Source organism: Chelon labrosus (genome assembly GCF_963514085.1).
Source record: "Chelon labrosus genome assembly, chromosome: 10".
NCBI classification, from domain to species: Eukaryota; Metazoa; Chordata; class Actinopteri; order Mugiliformes; family Mugilidae; genus Chelon; species Chelon labrosus.
In genome coordinates, this window is record NC_140360.1 from 10,912,261 (window position 1) to 10,932,864 (window position 20,604).

The 20,604-nt window shown below is 43.2% G+C and overlaps 2 protein-coding genes across 2 annotated transcripts; one reads left to right on the plus strand and one right to left on the minus strand.

Annotated features, from left to right (window-relative positions):
- The first annotated feature begins 6,250 nt into the window (after positions 1-6,250).
- Positions 6,251-11,482, plus strand: ca6 (carbonic anhydrase VI). The gene is made up of 10 exons (XM_084553452.1): positions 6,251-6,382; positions 6,982-7,161; positions 8,189-8,337; positions 8,764-8,859; positions 9,657-9,723; positions 9,829-9,986; positions 10,093-10,219; positions 10,334-10,417; positions 10,512-10,544; positions 10,641-11,482. Exons 1-10 carry the CDS (start codon positions 6,298-6,300, stop codon positions 11,273-11,275), a joined length of 1,614 nt encoding a protein of 537 aa, XP_084409578.1. The 5' UTR covers positions 6,251-6,297; the 3' UTR covers positions 11,276-11,482.
- A 105-nt stretch (positions 11,483-11,587) lies between these two features.
- slc2a5 (solute carrier family 2 member 5) lies at positions 11,588-17,673 on the minus strand. The gene is made up of 12 exons (XM_084553453.1): positions 17,161-17,673; positions 16,955-17,053; positions 16,719-16,879; positions 16,513-16,637; positions 16,273-16,425; positions 16,056-16,181; positions 15,785-15,972; positions 15,543-15,653; positions 15,357-15,458; positions 13,496-13,571; positions 13,148-13,275; positions 11,588-11,949 (listed from the first exon to the last, which is right to left on the minus strand). The coding sequence occupies exons 1-12, from the start codon at positions 17,203-17,205 to the stop codon at positions 11,725-11,727; spliced, it is 1,539 nt and encodes a 512-aa protein (XP_084409579.1). The 5' UTR covers positions 17,206-17,673; the 3' UTR covers positions 11,588-11,724.
- Between the last annotated feature and the right edge of the window lie 2,931 nt (positions 17,674-20,604).

Here is a 20,604-nt window from a genome sequence, read left to right on the forward strand (position 1 = left end):
AGACAACCATTCACACTCATATTCACACCTACAGCCAATTTAGAATCAGAAACTGACCTAACAAGCATGTCTGCAAACATGACTTCAAACCTGGAAAGTACCTAATCATTTACTGAAAAGAAATATAGCACGGTTAATACAAAGACTATACAATGACTTCATTAATGACATTTATGACCAGCTTGACTGGCCTGGACTTGTAAGACAAGATCGGATTTAATTATTGATGAGGGACGCCAACAGCGAAGTGGATTGTTTCACAACCTTGCAACCTTCTTTATGTAAACTGACTTTATTTATTATTAGCTTTTATATATTAGAGATTTGTAACACTCACAGATTTCATTCAGCTCTAGTCTTTTGGTCAGTTTGAGTGTTCCCTTATGTTATAAGGGAAAGGGTGAGATTTTGGTGTGTGTGAAATGCACCAGGAGTTAGTTGAGGACAGTCTCCTGGTTGGCAGTTCACATCAGCCCACAACCTGAATGCTTTAGAGAAAGTTATTTCCTCCCCTTTGAATGTGTTTCTTTGCCACTGTTGAGCTGCCCTAATTTGCTCCAGTTCCTGATACTACACCTGCAGTTTTCCTAAATGGCATGCAACAATGTCTTGAATATAGTACCAATATGAACTGTTCATTTAGACAATAATTGTTTCATAGTAACTTCCTGATACAGCCCACAGACATACAAGCAGAAAGCTTAATGCTGCAGCTTTCCACTGCACTAGGCCAGCAGTTGAAGCATATGGTGTTTTTGTTTGTTTTTTACCTTGAATACCTACATTTAAGAGAATGCATGATACCCAGTGATGCATGGGAGATTAATAGTGGATATCAAGTAACAGACATAGCCAGGATTTTAAGTATGCAAGCAAATGGTGGTGCAGACAATGACTGGGTGTTGTTTTGAGTTCAGTTCAGAGAACAAACCACTTGATGCATTGTGTGTGAAAAATGGTTGGTGGTTGTGCTCCATCAGCATGACACCTTTTTTTTTTTTTTTTTTTACCTTTCTCTGATCTTGACCTACTGACAAAATATTTGCAGAGCATCAGCACTTAACTGAAAGCTTAGTAACATTATTAACATCGGGCAAGAGATGGAGCAGGTCTCCAGTCTATCACAGGGCTAACGCAGAGAGAGAGACAACCATTCACACTCACATTCACACCTACGGCCAATTTAGAATCACAAATTGACCTAACAAACATGTCTTTAGACAGTGGGAGGAAGCCAGAGTACCCGGAAAGAACCCACGCAGACACAGGGCGAACATGCAAAAATCGGCCCATGAATTCGAACCCGGAAAGTACCTAATCATTTACTGAAAAGAAATACAGCACGGTTAATACAAAGATGACTTTATTAATGACATTTATAACCAGCTTGACTGGCCTGGACTTGTAAGACAAGATCGGATTTAATTTTTGATGAGGGACGCCAACAGCGAAGTGGATTGTTTCACAACCTTGCAACCCTCTTTTTGTAAATTGACTTTATTTATTATTAGCTTGTATATATTAGAGATTTGTAACACTCGCAGTTTTCATTCAGCTTTAGTCTCTTGGTCAGTTTGAGTGTTTAATTAGATTAGGGAAATGGTGAGATTGTGGTGTGTGAAATGCACCAGGAGTTAGCTGAGGGCAGTCTTCTGGTTGGCAGTTCACATCAGCCCACAACCTGAATGCTTTAGAGAAAGTTATTTCCTCCCCGCTGAATGTGTTTCTTTGCCACTGTTGAGCTGCCCTAATTTGCTCCACTGGAGTTGGTGAGTGACTCAGGATGTGACTGTACTGGGCAGCTTCCAGGCTGGTGCAGCTGTGTGAACAGGGAGTTCCTTGGAAAGAGTCGTCATGCTCAGTGAAGCTTAGTTAAACGGGTAAACTAAGACTTGGACCCATCAGTTCTTTCTACGTTGTTATATTTGATTGTCTGTCTAGAGAGATGCACCAAAAAAAAAAAACAGGGTGTTTTCATACATGTAAAATAATGATGTTCACTGCAAACCAGGAAATGTTTTTCTTTGCACAACCTTGTGGTTCCAAGAACTTGTGCAACTGAGCTTTGACATGTGTCTGTCTTGTGGCTTTTCAGTGCCACGCTAACGTGAGTGCACAAACTAAAGACATTAAACGTCAGATTCACACATATTCCTCAGCCTCTTTACACTTCATGGTGTTATCATCTTAATGCAAGTGAAACAACACATCCAACTGCATTATTTTAAAATGAATGTATGGTGAAGTAAATAACATCTTGTGACAATTCAGTGTTGTGCTGGTAAACTTCTGGACCTGGTATTCATTCGTATGGATGTTACTTAGACATGTAGCACCCACCTAGACCAGACCAGGTACCCTCACCCCATAGCAATGACACTCCTTGATGGCAGCAGCCATCCCCAGCAGGATGCAGCCTGACGCAGACACACACACAAAAACTGTTTAGGAGCAACTCAAAAACATGAAAAACAGCACAAGGTGTTGACCTGGCCTCCAAATTCACTAGATCCCAAACTGATCAAGTATCTGTGGGATGATCCACAGAGGCCCCTCCCCTCAACTCAACCCATAGGACCCAAACGCATGTCCCATTGAACCACAACAGTGAGTAGGACTGCAACAGAAAAGACAGTAAAATGCAAAGTACATGGAGTATGGAGAACAAAAGTGTTTTAGACTTTGAATGTGGTGTTATTGCTGGTCCCATGCTGTTACGGTTAGGCTAATGGGATTTTCACATCTCGCCTCATCTCTGGGGTTTACAGAGAAAGGTCTGAAAAAGAAAAGAAAAGAAAAAAATCATCCAGTAAGTGAGGAAAAATGGCCAGACTTGTTCGTGTAGATGGAAACGTAACAGTAACTCAAATAACCACGCATTATAGTATGCAGAAGAGCATCCACTGATCACATAACACGCTGGGCTACAGCAGCAGAAGACAACACTGCGGGTTTCCACTCATGCCGGGCTGCCGTTAGAACAGAGTATGCCCAACAAATCTGGACAATGGATGATTGGAAAAAAAAGTTGTCCGGGCTAATGAGTCTGCTGAAACATTCAAACCGTAGGGTCAGAATCTGGTGTAAACAATGAGAGTATGTATTTATCCTGTCTGCCACCAATTAAGGCTGTTGGTGTGGGTGTGATATTGGTGTTACGATACCCTTTACAGCAGCAAATTACTTTATCACCATAGCATATCGTGTTGTTGCAGACCATTACAATCCTTTTATAACTACAGAGTAATACTCATGGCTACTTGCAGCATGACGATGTCTCACACCATCTAAGACGGGTTTCTTGAACATAGAATTACTTCTCTGTACGCACAAGGCCTCAGCTGTCGCCAGCTCGTAATACCACAGAGCCCCTTTGGGATGTGGTGGAATGGGAGATTTTGCATGATGAAGATCGTGCCCATAAATCTGCAACAACTACGCAACGCTGTCCTGTCAATATGGACCAGAAACCCAGAGGAATTTTCCTGGAATCTTGTTAAATCTATGCCACAAAGAAATAAATGAGTGTGTGTCGTGTATGAAAAGCCAGTGTCCGGGGAAATGTTTACGCTTTGAACTGGCCCGTAAACTTCGCTGACACCACACATGATCAAAGTTTACCGGTAGGTTGTCTGGTTTCTATCCAGCTACTCCGACTACTGGAGTGAAAGTCACAGTGTCATAAATTGTCATCTGACTCATAAAAATGCAGCAACCAGTAAAGATCGGATTCGGTTTCCTGCCTTTGTCGCACCTTGTAAAATTTATCGTGTCCAAACAAATCTTTCTGGACAAAGAATGAGGCTTTTCTTTGGTTCGTTTCTCTTCTTTGCTGAAGCCGTGTACCGTGCACGCAGTCTGCACCTGAATCACACACATATGTAAGCTTTAAATAACAAGCTTGCTCTTGTCTGGCACAATTACATCATTAAAGTCGCAAAGACCTTAAAGACTATCATTGTCCTCAAGGCTAAGTTAAACCTAGTGATTTACTGAGGAGGAAGATGGTTCATTTTTAAGTGCTGCTGGAGGCAGGCTGAGGGGCATCTTAATGATCTCAGCCTTTGTGTTGCGTACTCTGTCCTGTAACTTCACCCATAAACATCAAGTCCGCTTTCCCCACCTGGGCCTGTTTAAAACCGTTTTTAATCAGCCTCCAGGTGCTGATAGCCAAACATAAAAACAACTGGCATTAATCAAGAGCAGACCGCGGAGAGGCCGCTGACTGCTGTCCACAGAGGAAGGATGTGTGTGGAACAATGAAAGTCTTAAATCAATGTGAGCCCTTTGATCACTTTATAATTTAATCGAGTCTTTGCACACGCAGACACAAACATCCCCTTGCATAGACTTTGACCAATTTTCTTCCTTAACTCCAAACGTACCCCACGTTAAACTTTGATTTTAAAGGGGAATTACCGTTTTTTACAACCTGGACCTTATTTCTGGCATAAAATACAATCGTTTACTCACCCATATAACTTTGGTGTCATTTGGAGTCGTTCAGACGATATTTAGATCTGCGTATATCCATATAGTGGGAGTGACTGGGGCACCGAAACGCAGCTTCTAAATAACGCATTGTCTGCCGCAAAACTCGTTCACTTCACCAATATTTTGTTATGATACGCTAGTGCTATTCCCCGTTGAGTCCGGAATTACCTGTTACCTGCACCTATCATGCAGCGGTTTGTTGTTCTTTGGCCAGCTGTTCCTCTCTCTGCCTCCACATCCTCCTTTCAACGAGCTCCTCATCCGTATTCTCTGACTCAAAACGGTCAGAGGTTAGTAGGTCAATCTACAGACCCCCGATGATGATAACAGATAACTCCGGACTCAACGGGCAGCACTAGCGTATCATAACAAAATATTGGTGAAATGAAGAGTTTTGTGGCAGATAATGCGTTATCTAGAGGCTGCCTTTCCGTGCCCCAGTCATTCCCACTATATGGATATATGCAGATCTAAATATCTGCCAGAAATAAGGTCCAGGTTGTAAAGAACGGTAATTCCCCTTTAAAGCTAGTGAGAAATGAATTCCTAAACCATATGTTACATAGATGCGCTACAGATAAGGTGTCTGTATGGTCACTATCTTAGCTTAGCATAAAGACTGGAAACAAAGGAAAACAGCTCTGTCCAAAGGTAGCAAAGACTTCCTACGAGGACATTTGAAGCTTGCTGATTAGCACATTATCTATTTGACTGTTTTACACAAGAGCCGAAGTATAAGAGAAGAAGTTGCATTTGTCTTTTCCACTGGTACTCTGTCTGACCAAGAAAAAGTCCTGCACATAATCCCAGATTAACACAAGTGGGCAATTTGTCATTTTCACATTTCAGTTTTTGTGCAGATTTTCCAAATGTTTGGACTCTTTCAGGCTGCAGCCAGACCTACAGTGTTTCTTCTGCTTTGAAGGCATCAGTTATGTCCAGTTTCTTGGCCTGTTGCTTGGAGGGACCAATGGATGCAAACCAAGATTTGAAGAGTCAGAGGTTTCATAAAGCTTTGTCATGGGTTCTCAGTTTATAAAAACAGCTCTTTACTGAGGCATGACAACTCAGTGGACATTTTAATTGGAGGGGTCATGTTGGTCATGCTTTTTATCCTAGAGGTGCCTGCATACAACTGGAACTTATTTTTGTTGTTGCTATCTGATATTAACCTGACAGATATGAGAGTATAGTTCCCATCTTATTCTCCAACTCTGGGCAAGAAATAAGCACGTTTCCCAAAATGTTGAACTAGTCCTTTAAATTCCAGACCGTTTATTTTTGTGCCGGACGTGAAGCACCCCTCCGAAGACAAACAACGTGCTTCACATTTTTTTATCTCCTTGTTAGGACATCTGTCTTCCCTGCCAAACCGCACACCCACACACCCCCGAGTCTGACAGCTCTGGCATTTAAAGTTGAGGTGTTGGGCATGTTGCGACTGGTGCGCATCAGCAGGTGTACATGATGAAATAATTCATTATGCTATTATTCACTTTCTCAGGCGCTCAATGTGTCACACGAGGGTGACAGTTTTTTTTATCTATTGGCAGCTCTTTGTTGATGTTCTCGGAATAATGCTCGTTGTTTCCTGTGATGACCGATAAAAAATCTTGATAAACCTCCCAAATAACAAGTTAGTCGACTTCTTGAAGTGTAAAGTCAGTGGTACACTGCTTGTGGTAAACAGTGGAGGGAGGTGTTGGCACCTCCCTCCACTGTTCAGTTTACCACAGTTTAAATGCTGAGTGAAAACCATCGTGAGGTGTGAGAGTCCTGCGTTACAGGGGAAAGGACGTGGCGATGGAGCTCTTCTCTGTGTTTGCCTCCGCACTTCTGGTCTCTATGGTCAGATGTGGTCATGATGGAATACACTGGACATACCACGGTGGGCAATTTTCCTTTCATATCGTTGTCTTTATTTAATTTTATATATATATAAACTACACGTTGTTAAAATCAAAAGCACCAAAAGTTTTTCCAGCTGAAGTCATGGGGCTTGATGCGTAAAACGTGCGTACCGACATGTCCAGCACGGATTTAGTTTTGTAGGTTGTACAATAGCAAATAAAACGGACTTTTTACACGTTCCTGAACTAAATTTGAGAATATTATTACTATTTTACATTCATCAGAGTTATTTAATGGCTCATTTTTCTGGATGACGCTCTGGGCTTTGGCCAAATCCTTTTTCTATAACCGCTGTCAGACTCTGGTTACACCGAGAGCTTGTGAAGACATGTAAGTGATGTTCGGTTCGTACAGGACAACTGTTGTAAATATTATGAGAGTGAACAGACGACTATAGGGACATGCATCCAGTTGAACAAGTCCTGTGCGTGTCTGTATAACCAGCAACCCGTGAGCTGTTTAAATCCTCCGCAAACAAAGCAATGCCATCTCCAATAGTCTCACTCAATACACAAATCTTTTTTTTTATTATTACTATTTGATCTAATGATTATTAGTGCGTGCTCTGCTTTACAGAGGGAGCTCTGGACCAATTGCACTGGGCAACCAAGTACCCTTCGTGTGGCGGGAAGAAGCAGTCCCCAATTGACATCCAGAGGCGCAAAGTGAAATATAACCCCGACATGTTGCAGCTGGAGCTCAGCGGATACGATGCCCAGAAAGGGAGTTTCCTCATGACAAACAACGGGCACACAGGTAAGAGACGCCGTGTGGATTTTAAAATGTGAAAATTACTCAACTTCAGTGTGAATTGGCTCTGACACACCTTTTTTTCTGCTCCACTTCTTGTGACCGTTGGCTTCTTCTCAACTCATTTTTGTTCCCATAACAATCTCAAGTCGTGTGCTTCTTCAGAGCACACCATTTCCAAGACTGCAACTGTTCTTGCATGCTGTTGATGGTACTCATGCATTACTGGACATACATTTAATATTTCCATAACATCTTAAAATAAATGTAAGTCAATGCTGCTTGAAAGGTGACACAACAGCAGTTACATGGTGAAAAAAAATGGTGTTCACTCTGTTAAATCAGCAGTTTTTGTTGATGTAAAACAAATATAAATGATATCAGAACTTTTTAAGAATCATGAATTATGTTATAACCTATGATAAAAATAAAAAGCCCCATTTCATTAGTGTGCACACTACTTGAAGCACCCTTTATTTGATTACACTGTGTTTGGATAAGGTGCCATCAGTTTCTTGGGAATATTTCCTAATGTTCGTCCCCCAAAACATTCCAGATTATGTCGAACTGCAATGCTATCTCCTGTGCGCCAACTCAGGATTAGGAGTCAGTACTGAGCTCCGATTCAGATCCTTCCAAAACACGAGTCTGTCTGTGGCCCATGGCTCTCGAAGTAGCACGCAAACAAGAACATGACAGGAAAAATCAGTCAAGATTCATTTGTGTCACTTCAGGTGAAGACAGGTGTGAATTTCGCATGAACTTGAGAAGAATTTGATTCTGAACTCAGTGAAATATGTCATATTTTAAAAGGATGAGCACACTTATGCAGTGAGGTCATTCTGTGGTATTTTACTTTTAACTTTTTCCTATGAAAACGTTACATAGGCTGCAGCTTTTTAAATAAACGTGCCGATAGCTCTGATATGATTTATCTTCGTTTGATGTTTCCTGCTGATTTAACAGGGATGTGCACACTTCGTGCTCCATCCAACATAAAGTGTTTGTCATGATGCCGTTTTGTTCCCATCAGTTCAAATCAACCTGCCCCCCACCATGGAGATCACAAAGGGCCTCCCAGGAAAGTACACAGCTGTCCAGATGCACCTGCACTGGGGCGGCTGGGACCTGGAGGCCAGCGGATCGGAGCACACCATAGACGGCATCCGCTACATGGCAGAGGTCGGCTTTAAAAAAATAATAATACATTAAATAAACGTCCACCTATCCAGTGAAGTGATGACAGGCCTTTAATGCACAGTGCAAACAATTCAATTCAATTCAATTTTATTTATATAGCGTCAATAACAATACAAATCGTCTCAAGACGCTTTACACAAACACACTCTTTAAAGTTTACAGAGATCAGAGTGTGAAATGATATTTAACAAACTTTATTTACACAGACATTATTGTATGCTGACAGTGTAGTAGTATGTAGTTCCTGGACTTTAATAAGCTCCATTTGTGATCCGCCTACATACAAATTTATTTATCAGAGGCTTTTGTTTTCTGGTCTGAACTAAATTTAAAGTTAATTTATACATGTTGTGCATTTTCCATTGTTCTGGCACCTAACCTGTTCTGCATTTCCACCTTGTCTTTCAGCTCCATGTTGTCCATTACAACTCTGACAGGTACAAGAGTTTCGCTGAGGCCAAAGATAAGCCGGACGGACTGGCAGTGCTCGCCTTTATCTATGATGTACGTGAGCCACAAATACCTCTTCCTTTTTCTTTGTCTGCCCACTGGGTTATTCAACATCGACAAAAGTGGCGATTAATTCTGCTGCAGGGCGTTTAGAAAATGGCGAAATCTCTTTGTTGTGAAAAATTAGCAAAATGTTCCGGCGTGGGGTTTGAAGTGTGCACTTTGTTTAGTTTTTTTTTTTTTTTTCTCCCCATCCTGCTGGCTTAAATACTCTATTGAATCTTCATCTGCACGCTGACACGTTGAATGAGCGCTTGTTTCCAGAAAGGTTGCTCTGGATCTCAGGCCGCCTCAGATATGAGACGCTTCCTGCCTTTTTCCCTTTGAGATGTCATTGATGCAGCAACGCCACCGCCAGCATCCTCTGTGATAGCGGCGTAGAGTCAGTCATCCCGAGTCAGTGACTTGACTAAATTAAAGTGAGATAGGGCAAGCAGCACCAACAGTCTGACTTTTTGATGCTAAAAACATAACCCAAACTTCCATGTGTGAATATGTGAACGCCGGACGTGCTGTTTTCTTGTGATTATATAGAATAAGAGTGATAAACTTTGGTTTCCACCTCCAATTAAAGTCATTTTAAACTTCCACAATCATTTACCATTTAACATATCTTAGTTTCTTACCTTGATGAATTAATGTTTTAAGGAAGGGCCAGGTATAATGGCCAAATCAACACGTAAACTTGAGTAATAATGATACCAGAATTATCTTTTAAAGCTAAAGCCTGATTTGAGGCTAGTTAAATGTATTTAAGCTTTAATTTTGACACTGCTTTTGTTTATCTCCAGGACGGGCACTTTGAGAACACCTACTATAGTGATTTTATCTCAAACTTGGAGAAAATCAAGTATGCAGGTGAGTACATCTGTGCACTGTAGCATCGGCGGGCATCAAACCAAACTTTATCTGAACCTGAGGAAAGTGTTTGAGTGTAACGTGGCGCTCGTGTAACCCCGACAGATCAGTCCATGAACATATCGAGTCTCGACGTGCGCTCCATGCTCCCCGAGAACCTCAACCATTTCTTCAGGTACCAGGGCTCCCTGACCACTCCGCCCTGCTCCGAGAGCATCATCTGGACCGTGTTTGATACACCAATCACTCTTTCACATAACCAGGTAGGTCAGGCAGAGCGCGCTTTGTAGAATATTTTAAAGGAAAGAAGTCGTGTTTTGGCTGTTATGTGGCGCCACTGTAATTTAACTGAATCTCTACCGTGTTCAGATCAGGAAGCTCGAGAGTACGCTAATGGACTTAGACAACCATACCCTGCTGAACGACTACCGCGTCGCTCAACCTCTCAACGACCGTGTGGTGGAGTCATCTTTCCTGCCACGCATCGGGAAAGGAAGTGTGTAGTGTGTGATTATACAACGTTGTCATGGCGTTTATTCCTCAGAACTGAAATAAGGAATAATGCCCGAGCCTGACCTTCACTGTGCTCTTTTACTTTTTGTCTTGTCAGCATTTTGTAGGCAAGATGAGATAGAATCCAAGCTGCTGAAGATCGAGGGGCTGATAACATCCCTTGGGAAGAGCATGCTTTCAGGTGGTTGAACAGTTATTCCTAAAAACCACTAAAGATGGCTAAATGTGAGATATAAAATATTAACTTTTCTCTTCTTTTTATTCATTCCCTTTAGGTGGATTTCGCAATTCAAGGCCTACCAGATACGGTGAGTGGTTCTGACATTCACCTGTGATCAAAGATAGATGGCTGTTAATGGCTGTTTCTCGTTCTCCAGTCTGAATCCATTTTCTATCTGCCTCAGAATCCCACACTCTGTTTCCTTTGGTGCTCAACTTTGAGGAGAAAGATTATGGTGGCTACGCTCTGGCCCGCCTCAGCCGCCCCATGGACCTGGACTCCTTCACCGTCTGCATGCACGTCCTGCCTAAAGTTGAAGGGGTCTGCACTGTCATGTCCTACTCCAGCAACGGCAACGACAACGAGCTGATGATCTCCATCATCGAGGACAGAGACGCCAGAGAAGTGGGCCTCTGGATCGGCAACGAGTTTGTGAACCTGCCGCACACCTTCAGGTCCCGAGACTGGGCGAACTACTGCATCACCTGGTCGTCCCACACCGGCGGGGCTGAGCTGTGGATCAACGGCATGGTGGGCGAGCAGCGGTATCTGAAGAGCGGTTACACGATCAGCCCCGGCGGTGTTTTCATCCTGGGAAAAGACCAGGATGGATTATTGGGAATCTCCAACGAAGACGCCTTTATGGGCAAGATGACTGATGTCAACATTTGGGACTATGTGCTGACCACGGCAGATATCCGGAACCAGATGTCGTGTCAGAGTAACAGCACCACCAGTGGGAATGTGTTCAGCTGGGGAACCACTAAGCTTAGTCTGTATGGAGGTGTGCAGCTGGACAACCAGTACAGATGCTCCTGAAAGAACCTGTGTCGCTTCTGTTTGTATGCGCATTAAAAATACTGCATTAAACCAAATTGTCACTGCTGATGGTTGATGGGGGTTTTAAAATGTTTATGAAGGATAAAATGCATTTCAGGGACCTGTGTGTCAGTGCTTAAGGAAAATGTAGCTTCAGCCGTGTATCGAACTTATATCTTTGCATCATAAATAAAGGCTTACAAGAGACATGTTGGCTTGTTTAATGACTTAACCGCCCATTCACACCTCTGCATTTAGTGCAAATATCGTTATTATCAGCGCTCTGCAGGCGCTAACACACAACACACAGATATTGTGTAAAGATTCCTCGTAAAGTAAAAAATAGATTCTAAATTAAATCATTGTCCAGTTCATAGCCGCGTCTCTCCTCCCCCATCAAATCACCCCAGAGAGAAGACTTCCTCTCCTCTCAATGGTCTCATTTTTCTTCAGAGGGCCGTGGCCTTCTCTGCATCCTTCAGGCTGTGTTTGCGCTCTTTCATTGGCAGATCGCCGTCACCCAGTTTGAGCTCGACTTTGTTCCTCTTAGCGAACATCTGGCAGACCTCCAGGAAGGTCTTGTTCTTAGTCTCCGGCACCACGAACCAGATGTAGACCAGCGTCAGCAGGCAGATGACGGAAAAGATGATGAAGCTGTAAGAGCCCAGGCCTTGCTGAAGGGGAAAAGACGAGGAGAGGAAATGTGAAAGATGAAAAGTTGTAAACATATCTAGCCAGAAGGCAGTCGAGAGGACACAGACAGCAGCTGAGGTGAGGGGAAACGGGATACCCGTGCTGCTTTTATGGTAATGCTCTTTCCTGGGGTTTCTGTTACTCAAACACAGTCCTCCATTGTTTGCATTTTTTGGTTTAAAAAAAAGAAGACTTGAGAGGAAGTAAACATGAGATAGGCTTAATGTTTATGTTTATCTCTAAGATTTCTCCTCTCAGTGCATTAGAAAAGACAACCAAGAGAGCGCTGATGGATGTCTCTTACTTCCTTTTCACGTCACATATACCACCTAGGAGTCATTCTGCAGAAAAACAACAACATAAATGACTGAGAGGAATGGAAATACACTTATTTACTTCCACTTGGAGAGTTAGACGGGTAGATTCAGATTGATAGCCATCCATATAATAATAAATACGCTCACTTCCCAGTTCATTAGGTACGCTAGTGAAAAACAATGCATTCTAATGTAACAGTCCTGCACTAAATCTTATTTTCTTGAAGGTTATGGTGTTCTGCATTTGTTTCAAATAACTGAGAGAGATGTTGATTCATTTGTGTTTTCATTTCGGAGGCCATGGTTTGGTACCAGCGCATGTTTCCATTATTTTGACAACCCAGTTTTAGTCTACATCCTCCGAAATTATCATATGGTTGAATTACCACGTTTCTGTTTCAACGTAAACTGAACATCACAACGGTCACAAAGAAAGGTTTAGTGCAGGATTAGAGTGCATGGGTTTTCACTGGTGTACCTAATAAACTGGCAAGTGAGTGTGTGTAGCCAGAGCCAGGAGCAGTGACTTTCAATCGGCAAAAGACAATCGCTATACTTTTTTCTTTTCTCTTTGCCCCAGTCGCTCCCACTGTATGGATAAACGCGGATCTAAATATCATCCGAACGACTCCAGATGACGCAAAAGTTATATGGGTGAGGAAATAAGGTCCAGGCTGTAAAAAACAGTAGTTCCCCTTTAACACAGTACATACTGAATTAAAGAAGTCAAAGTTTAATGATTCCCACGTTCAGCAAATTTAGTCGGAAGTGCCTGACTTAAACCATCTGTGACTAATTACATTATGAAATAATAAACTTTTCCTCCCACGGTGTAAGAGTTTCTTGAAATTGTGTAACCAACCTCTAGGAAGGGGAAGACGAGGCCAACAGTGAAGTTGGAGAGCCAGTGGACGGCGCCTCCGACCATGAAGGCCGCTGGCCTGGCCGACTGCCTGAACATCTCTGTGGTCACCACGTTAGGAATGGGACCTGCAGAGCACAAGATGTGGTTAACCACAACCAAAACACCCCGGAGCACATCATCGTTCATCTGGCTCACGGCGAGGACGCTCATGTCTCAAACAACCGAGCGCTGCTTTACTGAATTCCTGATTACATGTCTGGTTACATCCAAACAACACTTCAGCTAATGGAGCGCCCTGTTGTAATCAGCATGTGTGTAAACAACCGCAGGTGGGGTCAGACTCACTGGGTCCTATGGCGTGTCCTATGACGTAGATGATGACACAGGCGATGCTGACTGTGGGCATCCACGTCACGCTGTCCTGAAAACCCAAACAAGCAGCCACTGTTATCATTACCTGTTAGTATTGATGGTTTACAGCAGGAATAAATACACAAACACAGTGTGGGAGTGTGTGTGTGTGTTAAAGGCAACAGTGGGTGGGTGATCGATGTGCCTGTTTCTCTAAATTGTGCCTTTGCTGCAGGCGAAGTGACGAATGTCTGGTCTGGAAAAAGGCTGGAAACCAGGTGAGACTGCAGGTTTGCAGGAGGGCAGCGCTGGGCTTTGTGGTTCTGTCTGATAGCCGGTGTTTCTCTTTCAGCGGTGGGTCTCTGTTTTTCTGTCTCAAATTTCTCACTGACTCAGCAAACAGAGCTATGCCAAGTTTTATTTTCCAGAACATGGTGTGAACTCTAGATGTACAGTATAATATTATCACAGACAGCATGGTAAATTGCAGCACAGAGACACGGATTATATTTTCTTGAACTCTGGTTGCTTCATGTAAAAAGTTCTTTCAGAAAATAAGTCCTTCCCTGATCCCCGCCTCCCGCCCAGTGACAGCTGGGATAGGCTCCAGCCCCCTCCAGAGGACTAGCGGTTACAGAAAATGAATGAATGAATGATCAGATCCGTCACACTAGAGCCTGCTTTTCCATCCCTGTCCTGTAGTAGTCCTCAGAGTGTCACCTTTCCCCCTCACCACCTGATCTGCACTCCTACCTGCTCACCTGACAAGACCCTGACTTTTTGGTTCAAGAGCAGCAGAATTAGTCAGTGAACTCTGAATAAGTTCACTCCGAGGACGCAATAAATGAAAAGAACACATCATCAGTGAAGATCTGATACTATGATTCATCTTGGCAACGGGCAAATAAACAGTGTGACAGCACATCTACCCTTAAAAGCAGCAGCGGCAGCAGCAAAAGAGCCCGAGGACTAAGAGTCAACAACTTAACATTTACATTTTATTCAGAGGTGCCCGGTCGTTGATCATTTGACCTGAAGGGTGATAACAACGACAGTGTACGTTGCACTAAATTTATAGTTAATCTGTTTACTCGGCTGTTGGGGACAAAGTGCAAGTGGCAGGACAAGATTGAATCAGTCAGATAAGACGTGGGTTTATTTAATTGCCCGTGATTGTAGCTTAATGGCAAAATGATTTTGATAACTGCAGCTGAAAACGTGTCTATTCTTAAAGTGAAAAGCAGGTTTCTAGACATCTACATATACACTTTAAGGTGTATTAAAGTCACACTCACTCAGAAATACTCACATAACTTTGAATATGACTGAGAATGTGTCTGATGCTTTACAGCTCTGGATGCTTGTTTCAGTATATCCTTCATTCATTCATTCATTTTCTGTAACTGATTGTCCTGTGAAGGGTCGGGGGGGGGGGGGGGGGGGGGGGGGGGGCTGGAGCCTATTCCAGCTGTCATCGGGCAAGAGGCAGGGTACACCCAGGACATGTCTCCAGTCTATAGCAGACAGACAACCATTCACACTCTCAATTTAGAATCACCAATTGTCTTTGGAGAGTGGGAGGAACCCACGTAGACGCAGGGAGAACATGCAAACTCCACACAGAACGGCCTGGATTCGAACCCAGAACCTTCTTGCTGTGAGCCATCAGTGCTAACCTCCACACCACTGTGCCGCCCACATGATTGTATATCGGTTCATACTAATTTCTCACAACTTTCTCTCTTCTGCATGTCTCCTGATCTCAAGGTGTTGACACTGCTGATTATTTTTTCTGAGCCACTAGAGAGCAGCAGAGTAACATGTCGTGAGTCACACTGTGGCTCTCTCAAGGTACCTGGAGGGTGAGAGCGATGGTGAGCAGCACGCAGGCTCCGCAGCAGACCCCGAAACCAATGAGGAGCAGCAGCCGTCGCCCCGAGGCCTCCACGATGAAGACCTGCAACAACAAACACCCTGTTCAGAACTACTGCCTCCCTACTGCTCCCTCTAAACTACACACTGCAGGTGCAGGGGTACTTACGGCAGCTATAGTCATGCCGACATTCACTGCACCTGTTCCCACCGTGACGTACTGGATGTCATTTGGCTTGACTCCTGCAGAGCCATAAATGCTGTCTGCGTAGTAGTAGATCTGAGAGAACAGATTAAAAATAGAAGGAGAGTGATGCAAAGATCCTGCTTTGTGTCCTAACGCCTCATCAACAAAATTCAAAGAACAGCACAATTAGTTTAAATCTGGCCTGCTGGACAGGCACGTCTCACCGCGTTGACCCCTGATAGCTGCTGACCCATGTTCATGATGACGATGGAGATCAGCTGCCAGCGGAGAGAGCGCTGGGACAGCAGGTTGAGCACAGTCAGGCGGCCCTCGGCCTTCTCTGACTGCTCCTCCAGGCGCATCTCTGCCAGCTCTGAATCCACGTCATCCCAGCCGCGGAGACGCTGCAGCGCTGAAGGGTTATAAGAACATTCAGACGACCAAAATAAACAGTTCCCGTTGTTGTCTAGCTGCACCCTGAGGCAGTTTTCTCACCCTTCTTTGCCGTCTTCTCGTTTCCCTTCTGGATGAGCATGTACCTGGGGCTCTCTGGGAAGAAAGGCAGCACCAGGAGCTCGATCAGGGCAGGAACGCCAGTCAAGCCAAGCATCAGGGTCCAGTCTGGATACAGAGACATTTGTTTGTTTAATATGTTTCAGTAGTAAACCAGTAAAGGGTCGATTATTTCCTTCAGCGCAGCGTGAGTCAGTACGTGTGCTGTTGCCCAGTATGCTCCTGATGCCGAGGACTTGCGCGCAGAGGATGCCGATGGTGATGAAGAGCTGCGGTATGATGCCAATGGCTCCCCTCAGGTTCTTGGGAGCGAGTTCTCCCAGATACATGGGCACCACGTTGGACGAGAGCCCTGCAGACGAGGGAAAGATGCATGGATGGAATCAAACAACTCATTTTCTGACCGATATAATAAACACTTGAAGACGCACGATCTGACCTGCACAGATGCCCACTATGAATCTGGCTACGATGATGATCTCGTAGGTCTTGGCGGTCTCACTGACCCCTTGCATCACGGCGGGGACGATGGAGAAGATGTTGTTGAAGAGGAGGGTGCCCTTCCTGTCAGAGGAACTCAGTTCAGATCCAGAAAACGGACTTGTCACAGAGCTCAACGTGATGAACGGAGTGAAGGAGCTTTACCTCCCCAGTTTGTTGACCAGAGGAGCCACCATGAGGGAGCCAAAGAAGCCCCCCAGAGGGTACATGGACACGGACAGAGACCACAGCAGAGTCAGGGTGTTCTCCTCCATGGGTGTGCTGTAGCGGTCCATATAGGTGGCGTTATAAAACCGCTGCATGAACTAAAGAGAGAACACATCTGCGTTTCATATTGACGCCGGCCTTACAGTGACTGTATGCAGTTAAACTCAGATTACCGGTGCTGGAGAGTTGATCACAGCCACGTTATAACCGTACTGGAAGGACGAACCGAACGCAGATACGAGTGTAGCCAGTGCCAGGACTGTAGTCAGTCTCTGTTTGGGGACACCGGCACACAAACACCATCCATCATGATTAAGCTGTTTGGACACTGTCACAGAGCAGACTGAAATGTAATGATCACACCTGGGCTATAACTCACCCCTCTCCTCTCCACAGGCTTTTCGAATTCCTCATACTTCTCCATGGCTTTGGGTTGTGTGTGTCGGTCCTTGTCGCTGGCAGTAATAATAACAGTGCTCTTTTGTTGTTACTGCACCACTGGATCCTGTCTGCCCTTTGGACACGAGATCAGAGAGCGTTGCAGGCTTTTACGGCTTGCCCGTTGTTTGCGGCTCTCGAGTTGCTGACTGCGCTCTCAGATTGAAGAAGTTTTGTGAGCAATGCTCTGCAGATATTAAATGCTACCCCTGAGTGAATGGTGATATTTTGGTGCTTTTATTGCACCACGCCCTCGACTAAATTGGTTTTAATTGGAGACAGCTACAGCTGTCACAAAAGTAAAAGTGATAAGGATAAAAGATCTTTTATTGCATATCAACGTTCAGGTTGTGTTGCATAAGATGTTTTATTAGAAACTAACAATGCAGTGCCAAAATAACAAACTTGAGTAGGGGTACTTTTACAGAAATAACATTTTTTTAGATTGTATTTCACACTCATGATACTGAATGGATCATATTTTTTTGCATAGTTTCTTTTTTATGTTTATGTTTGCATTGCTTTCAGTTTGTCATGTGCCGCGTCGCTTCTTATCTGTAAATCTTCCGAGCCTGTTTTGTTGATACAGTGTCCTTGAGGCTTTTTTCTCTTTAAGCTGGATCGCGTTCGCCTCACTGCAAATACAAGGTTCACACGTTGTACATGTGCGTGAGCAGATGATGCTGGTGGGGAAAGGATTCGTTACAATTCAGCACAGCTTATGTTCCAAAAGATGTCGTGTCAGTAAAGCAGACTGGGCTGTAATTTATTAACTGAAACAAAAGTCAGCATGTTTAACCAAAAGGCCGATGGAGGTTTCTTTATAATAATGTGACCCGGCAAATGTTTTCAGCTTAACAGAGAAAACAGACAAATGATTTATATCCAGCTAAAGCTTAGTTGTGAATTTAAAAATATGCCAAAAAAATGTGCTTAAATGAGTTGAATATACAACTGTGGGATAAAAAGCAAACCCCACCTGGCAGAGTCTAGTTGAATTTCTGACTGACTTTAATAGATCTGAAATTATAGATACAATAAAATTAATCAAATGAGTGTTAAGTGAGGCTTGAGTGGAGATTTTTTTTTTTCCTATCTGTGGAGTCTGTCACCATAACCCTGTAGTGCTTTGAAAAAAAAAAAATTGTGGCCTTAAGATTGAAAATGTAGGGCTGAGACTGGGTCATGCTGAACTGAATTTGGTGAACATCTCCTGGGAAAAGCATCCGTCAAGTGAACAGAGATTTGTTTTTTGTTTTTTTAGCCACTGAAGGATGATGTTCATTCAGAGACAGACATCGATGTTGTGAACTGGGACACATGGGTTTAAATTTAATGCTGTTTTAACCCGATGAGCTTGCTGATTAGCACACTAGATTATACACCAATCAGGCATAACATTATGACCACCTTCCCAATATTGTGTAGGTCTCCCTTGTGCCTCCAAAGCAGTTGTGACTCATCAGAGAATGGACATTGGCCTTCTGAGGGTGTCCTGTGGTGTCTGGAAACAAAATGTTGTTAGTGGGGACCTTTTGGGACTAAAGGAGGGGCCTCTGTGGACCAGGCTTGTTACAGATACTTGATCAGTTTGGGATCTAGTGAATTTGGAGGCCAGATCAACACCTTGTGCTGTTCTTCATGTTTGTTTTTTTAGTTGTTCCTAAACCGTTTTTGTGTGTGTGTCTGTGTCAGGCTGCATCCTGCTGGGGATGGCTGGTGCCATCAAGGAGGGTCATTGCTATGGGGTGGGGGTGCCTGGTCTGGTCTAGGTGGGTGGTACATGTCTAAGCAACATCCACACAAATTCCAGGTCCAAAGGTTTCCCAGCAGAACATTGAATTGTCAATGTTTAATGTTTAAAGATCAAGGTCAATGTTATTTACTTCACCTGTCAGTGGTTTTAATGTTGTGGCCGATTGATGTATGTCTTCTTGTGTGTGTGGAGGTGGAGCTAATGTTGTTGTTGGTAGCATCTCATTCATCCGTGACTGTCATGTGTTAAGTAAAGGAACAAAGTGCATTTCATTGTGACTTTAATTCAGTTTAATTTAGTTTAATTTTTAATTTAGTTTACTGTCTTCTTATAATCTCTGCACCTGAATACAGTTAGGTAGTTGTACTACCTAGGTAGTATTTTAATATAATGATGCTTCTATTCCGTTTTATCCCATAGGGAAACTTTTATATAATCGGTGCAGCTATTCGTAGATGATTATAAAGATATAAAGATTATAAAAACCTATTATGACATAATGAATGGATGATATAAAATGTAATCATTTACCTGACGGCACATATAACAGGTACGCTCAGCTCTATCTCATTAAGCCTCAACATCTAAATGTTGCTTAAATAATAATCCACTAGTAACATAACATTATGACCACTGACAGGTGACACTGATCACTTTGTTGCCGTGGCACATGTCAGTAGGTGTGATATATCATGTGAACATTTTGTCCACAAAGTTGAGGAAAGGTGCAAGTGGAAGCATTGGACTGATTCTGACAAGGTTCAAATTGTGATGGTCAGACAACTGGATCAGAGTATCTTCAAAAAGGTCAAAGGTCAAAGAGGTTTTCATTGTCTGTTCAACCATATATGTCAGGTGCAGGACATAGTGACATAAAAGGACGTTCCTTCAGGACCATGGAGTGACATGAAGACATAGGACTGAATAAGCTTAGGCAGACAATACGAAACAGTGCAGATGGTGCAGACAGTGCAGAGACGAGAGACAGTGCAAAGACCAACAGTATAATACAGTACAAAACACTAGGAAGACAATGCACTTATAAAAAAGACACCACTCAAAGATAAGAACACTAACAGAGTGTGAGTTAGGGTGGTTGTAAACGTTTGACTGATTAGCATCGTAAAGTGCGAAAAGGATGCAGATTCAGGCCGGGGTTTTGGAAAGTACCTTGAAAAACTTTGTACTGTTATTGACGCTATATAAATAAAGTTTAATTGAATAGAACTGAATAGATTATTATTTAATATGTTATACTATGTTTGAGTGTGTGTGCATTGCATACATTCAGTCTTGTTTCACAATTATACAGGAAACCAAGGCAACGGTTGAGTGGGCACAAGATCCCTGTCAGTCTTTATACGAGTCCCAGGAGGAGATCACATCCTCCACGTTCCCTTTTAATCTATCTAGCATAAACTCATAAGATGCTATCTCTGGCTTTTCTCCAAAGTCTCACAATTATCCTGGATGGATGTGATTAGTCCAACTGTAATAACAGACAATGCACTTTTATTTATTTATCACCCGAAAGACACGAACCTGGGATCAAGGATCAAGCGATTAGGCCATGCTATGCTGTTAATGTAGCCTTGAGTTTGCATCATCACTGAACATTATGACATATTT

Coding starts and splice junctions, on each gene's coding strand:
- ca6 (XM_084553452.1), top strand. CDS start 6,298: ATGGAGCTCTTCTCTGTGTTTGCCTCCGCACTTCTGGTCTCTATGGTC. Junction 7,162..8,188: donor GACAAACAACGGGCACACAG/GTAAGAGACGCC, acceptor TGTTCCCATCAG/TTCAAATCAACCTGCCCCCC. Junction 8,860..9,656: donor TGCTCGCCTTTATCTATGAT/GTACGTGAGCCA, acceptor GTTTATCTCCAG/GACGGGCACTTTGAGAACAC.
- slc2a5 (XM_084553453.1), bottom strand. CDS start 17,205: ATGGAGAAGTATGAGGAATTCGAAAAGCCTGTGGAGAGGAGAGGG. Junction 17,054..17,160: donor AGCCTGTGGAGAGGAGAGGG/GTGAGTTATAGC, acceptor GTCCCCAAACAG/AGACTGACTACAGTCCTGGC. Junction 16,638..16,718: donor CTGGTCAACAAACTGGGGAG/GTAAAGCTCCTT, acceptor TTCCTCTGACAG/GAAGGGCACCCTCCTCTTCA.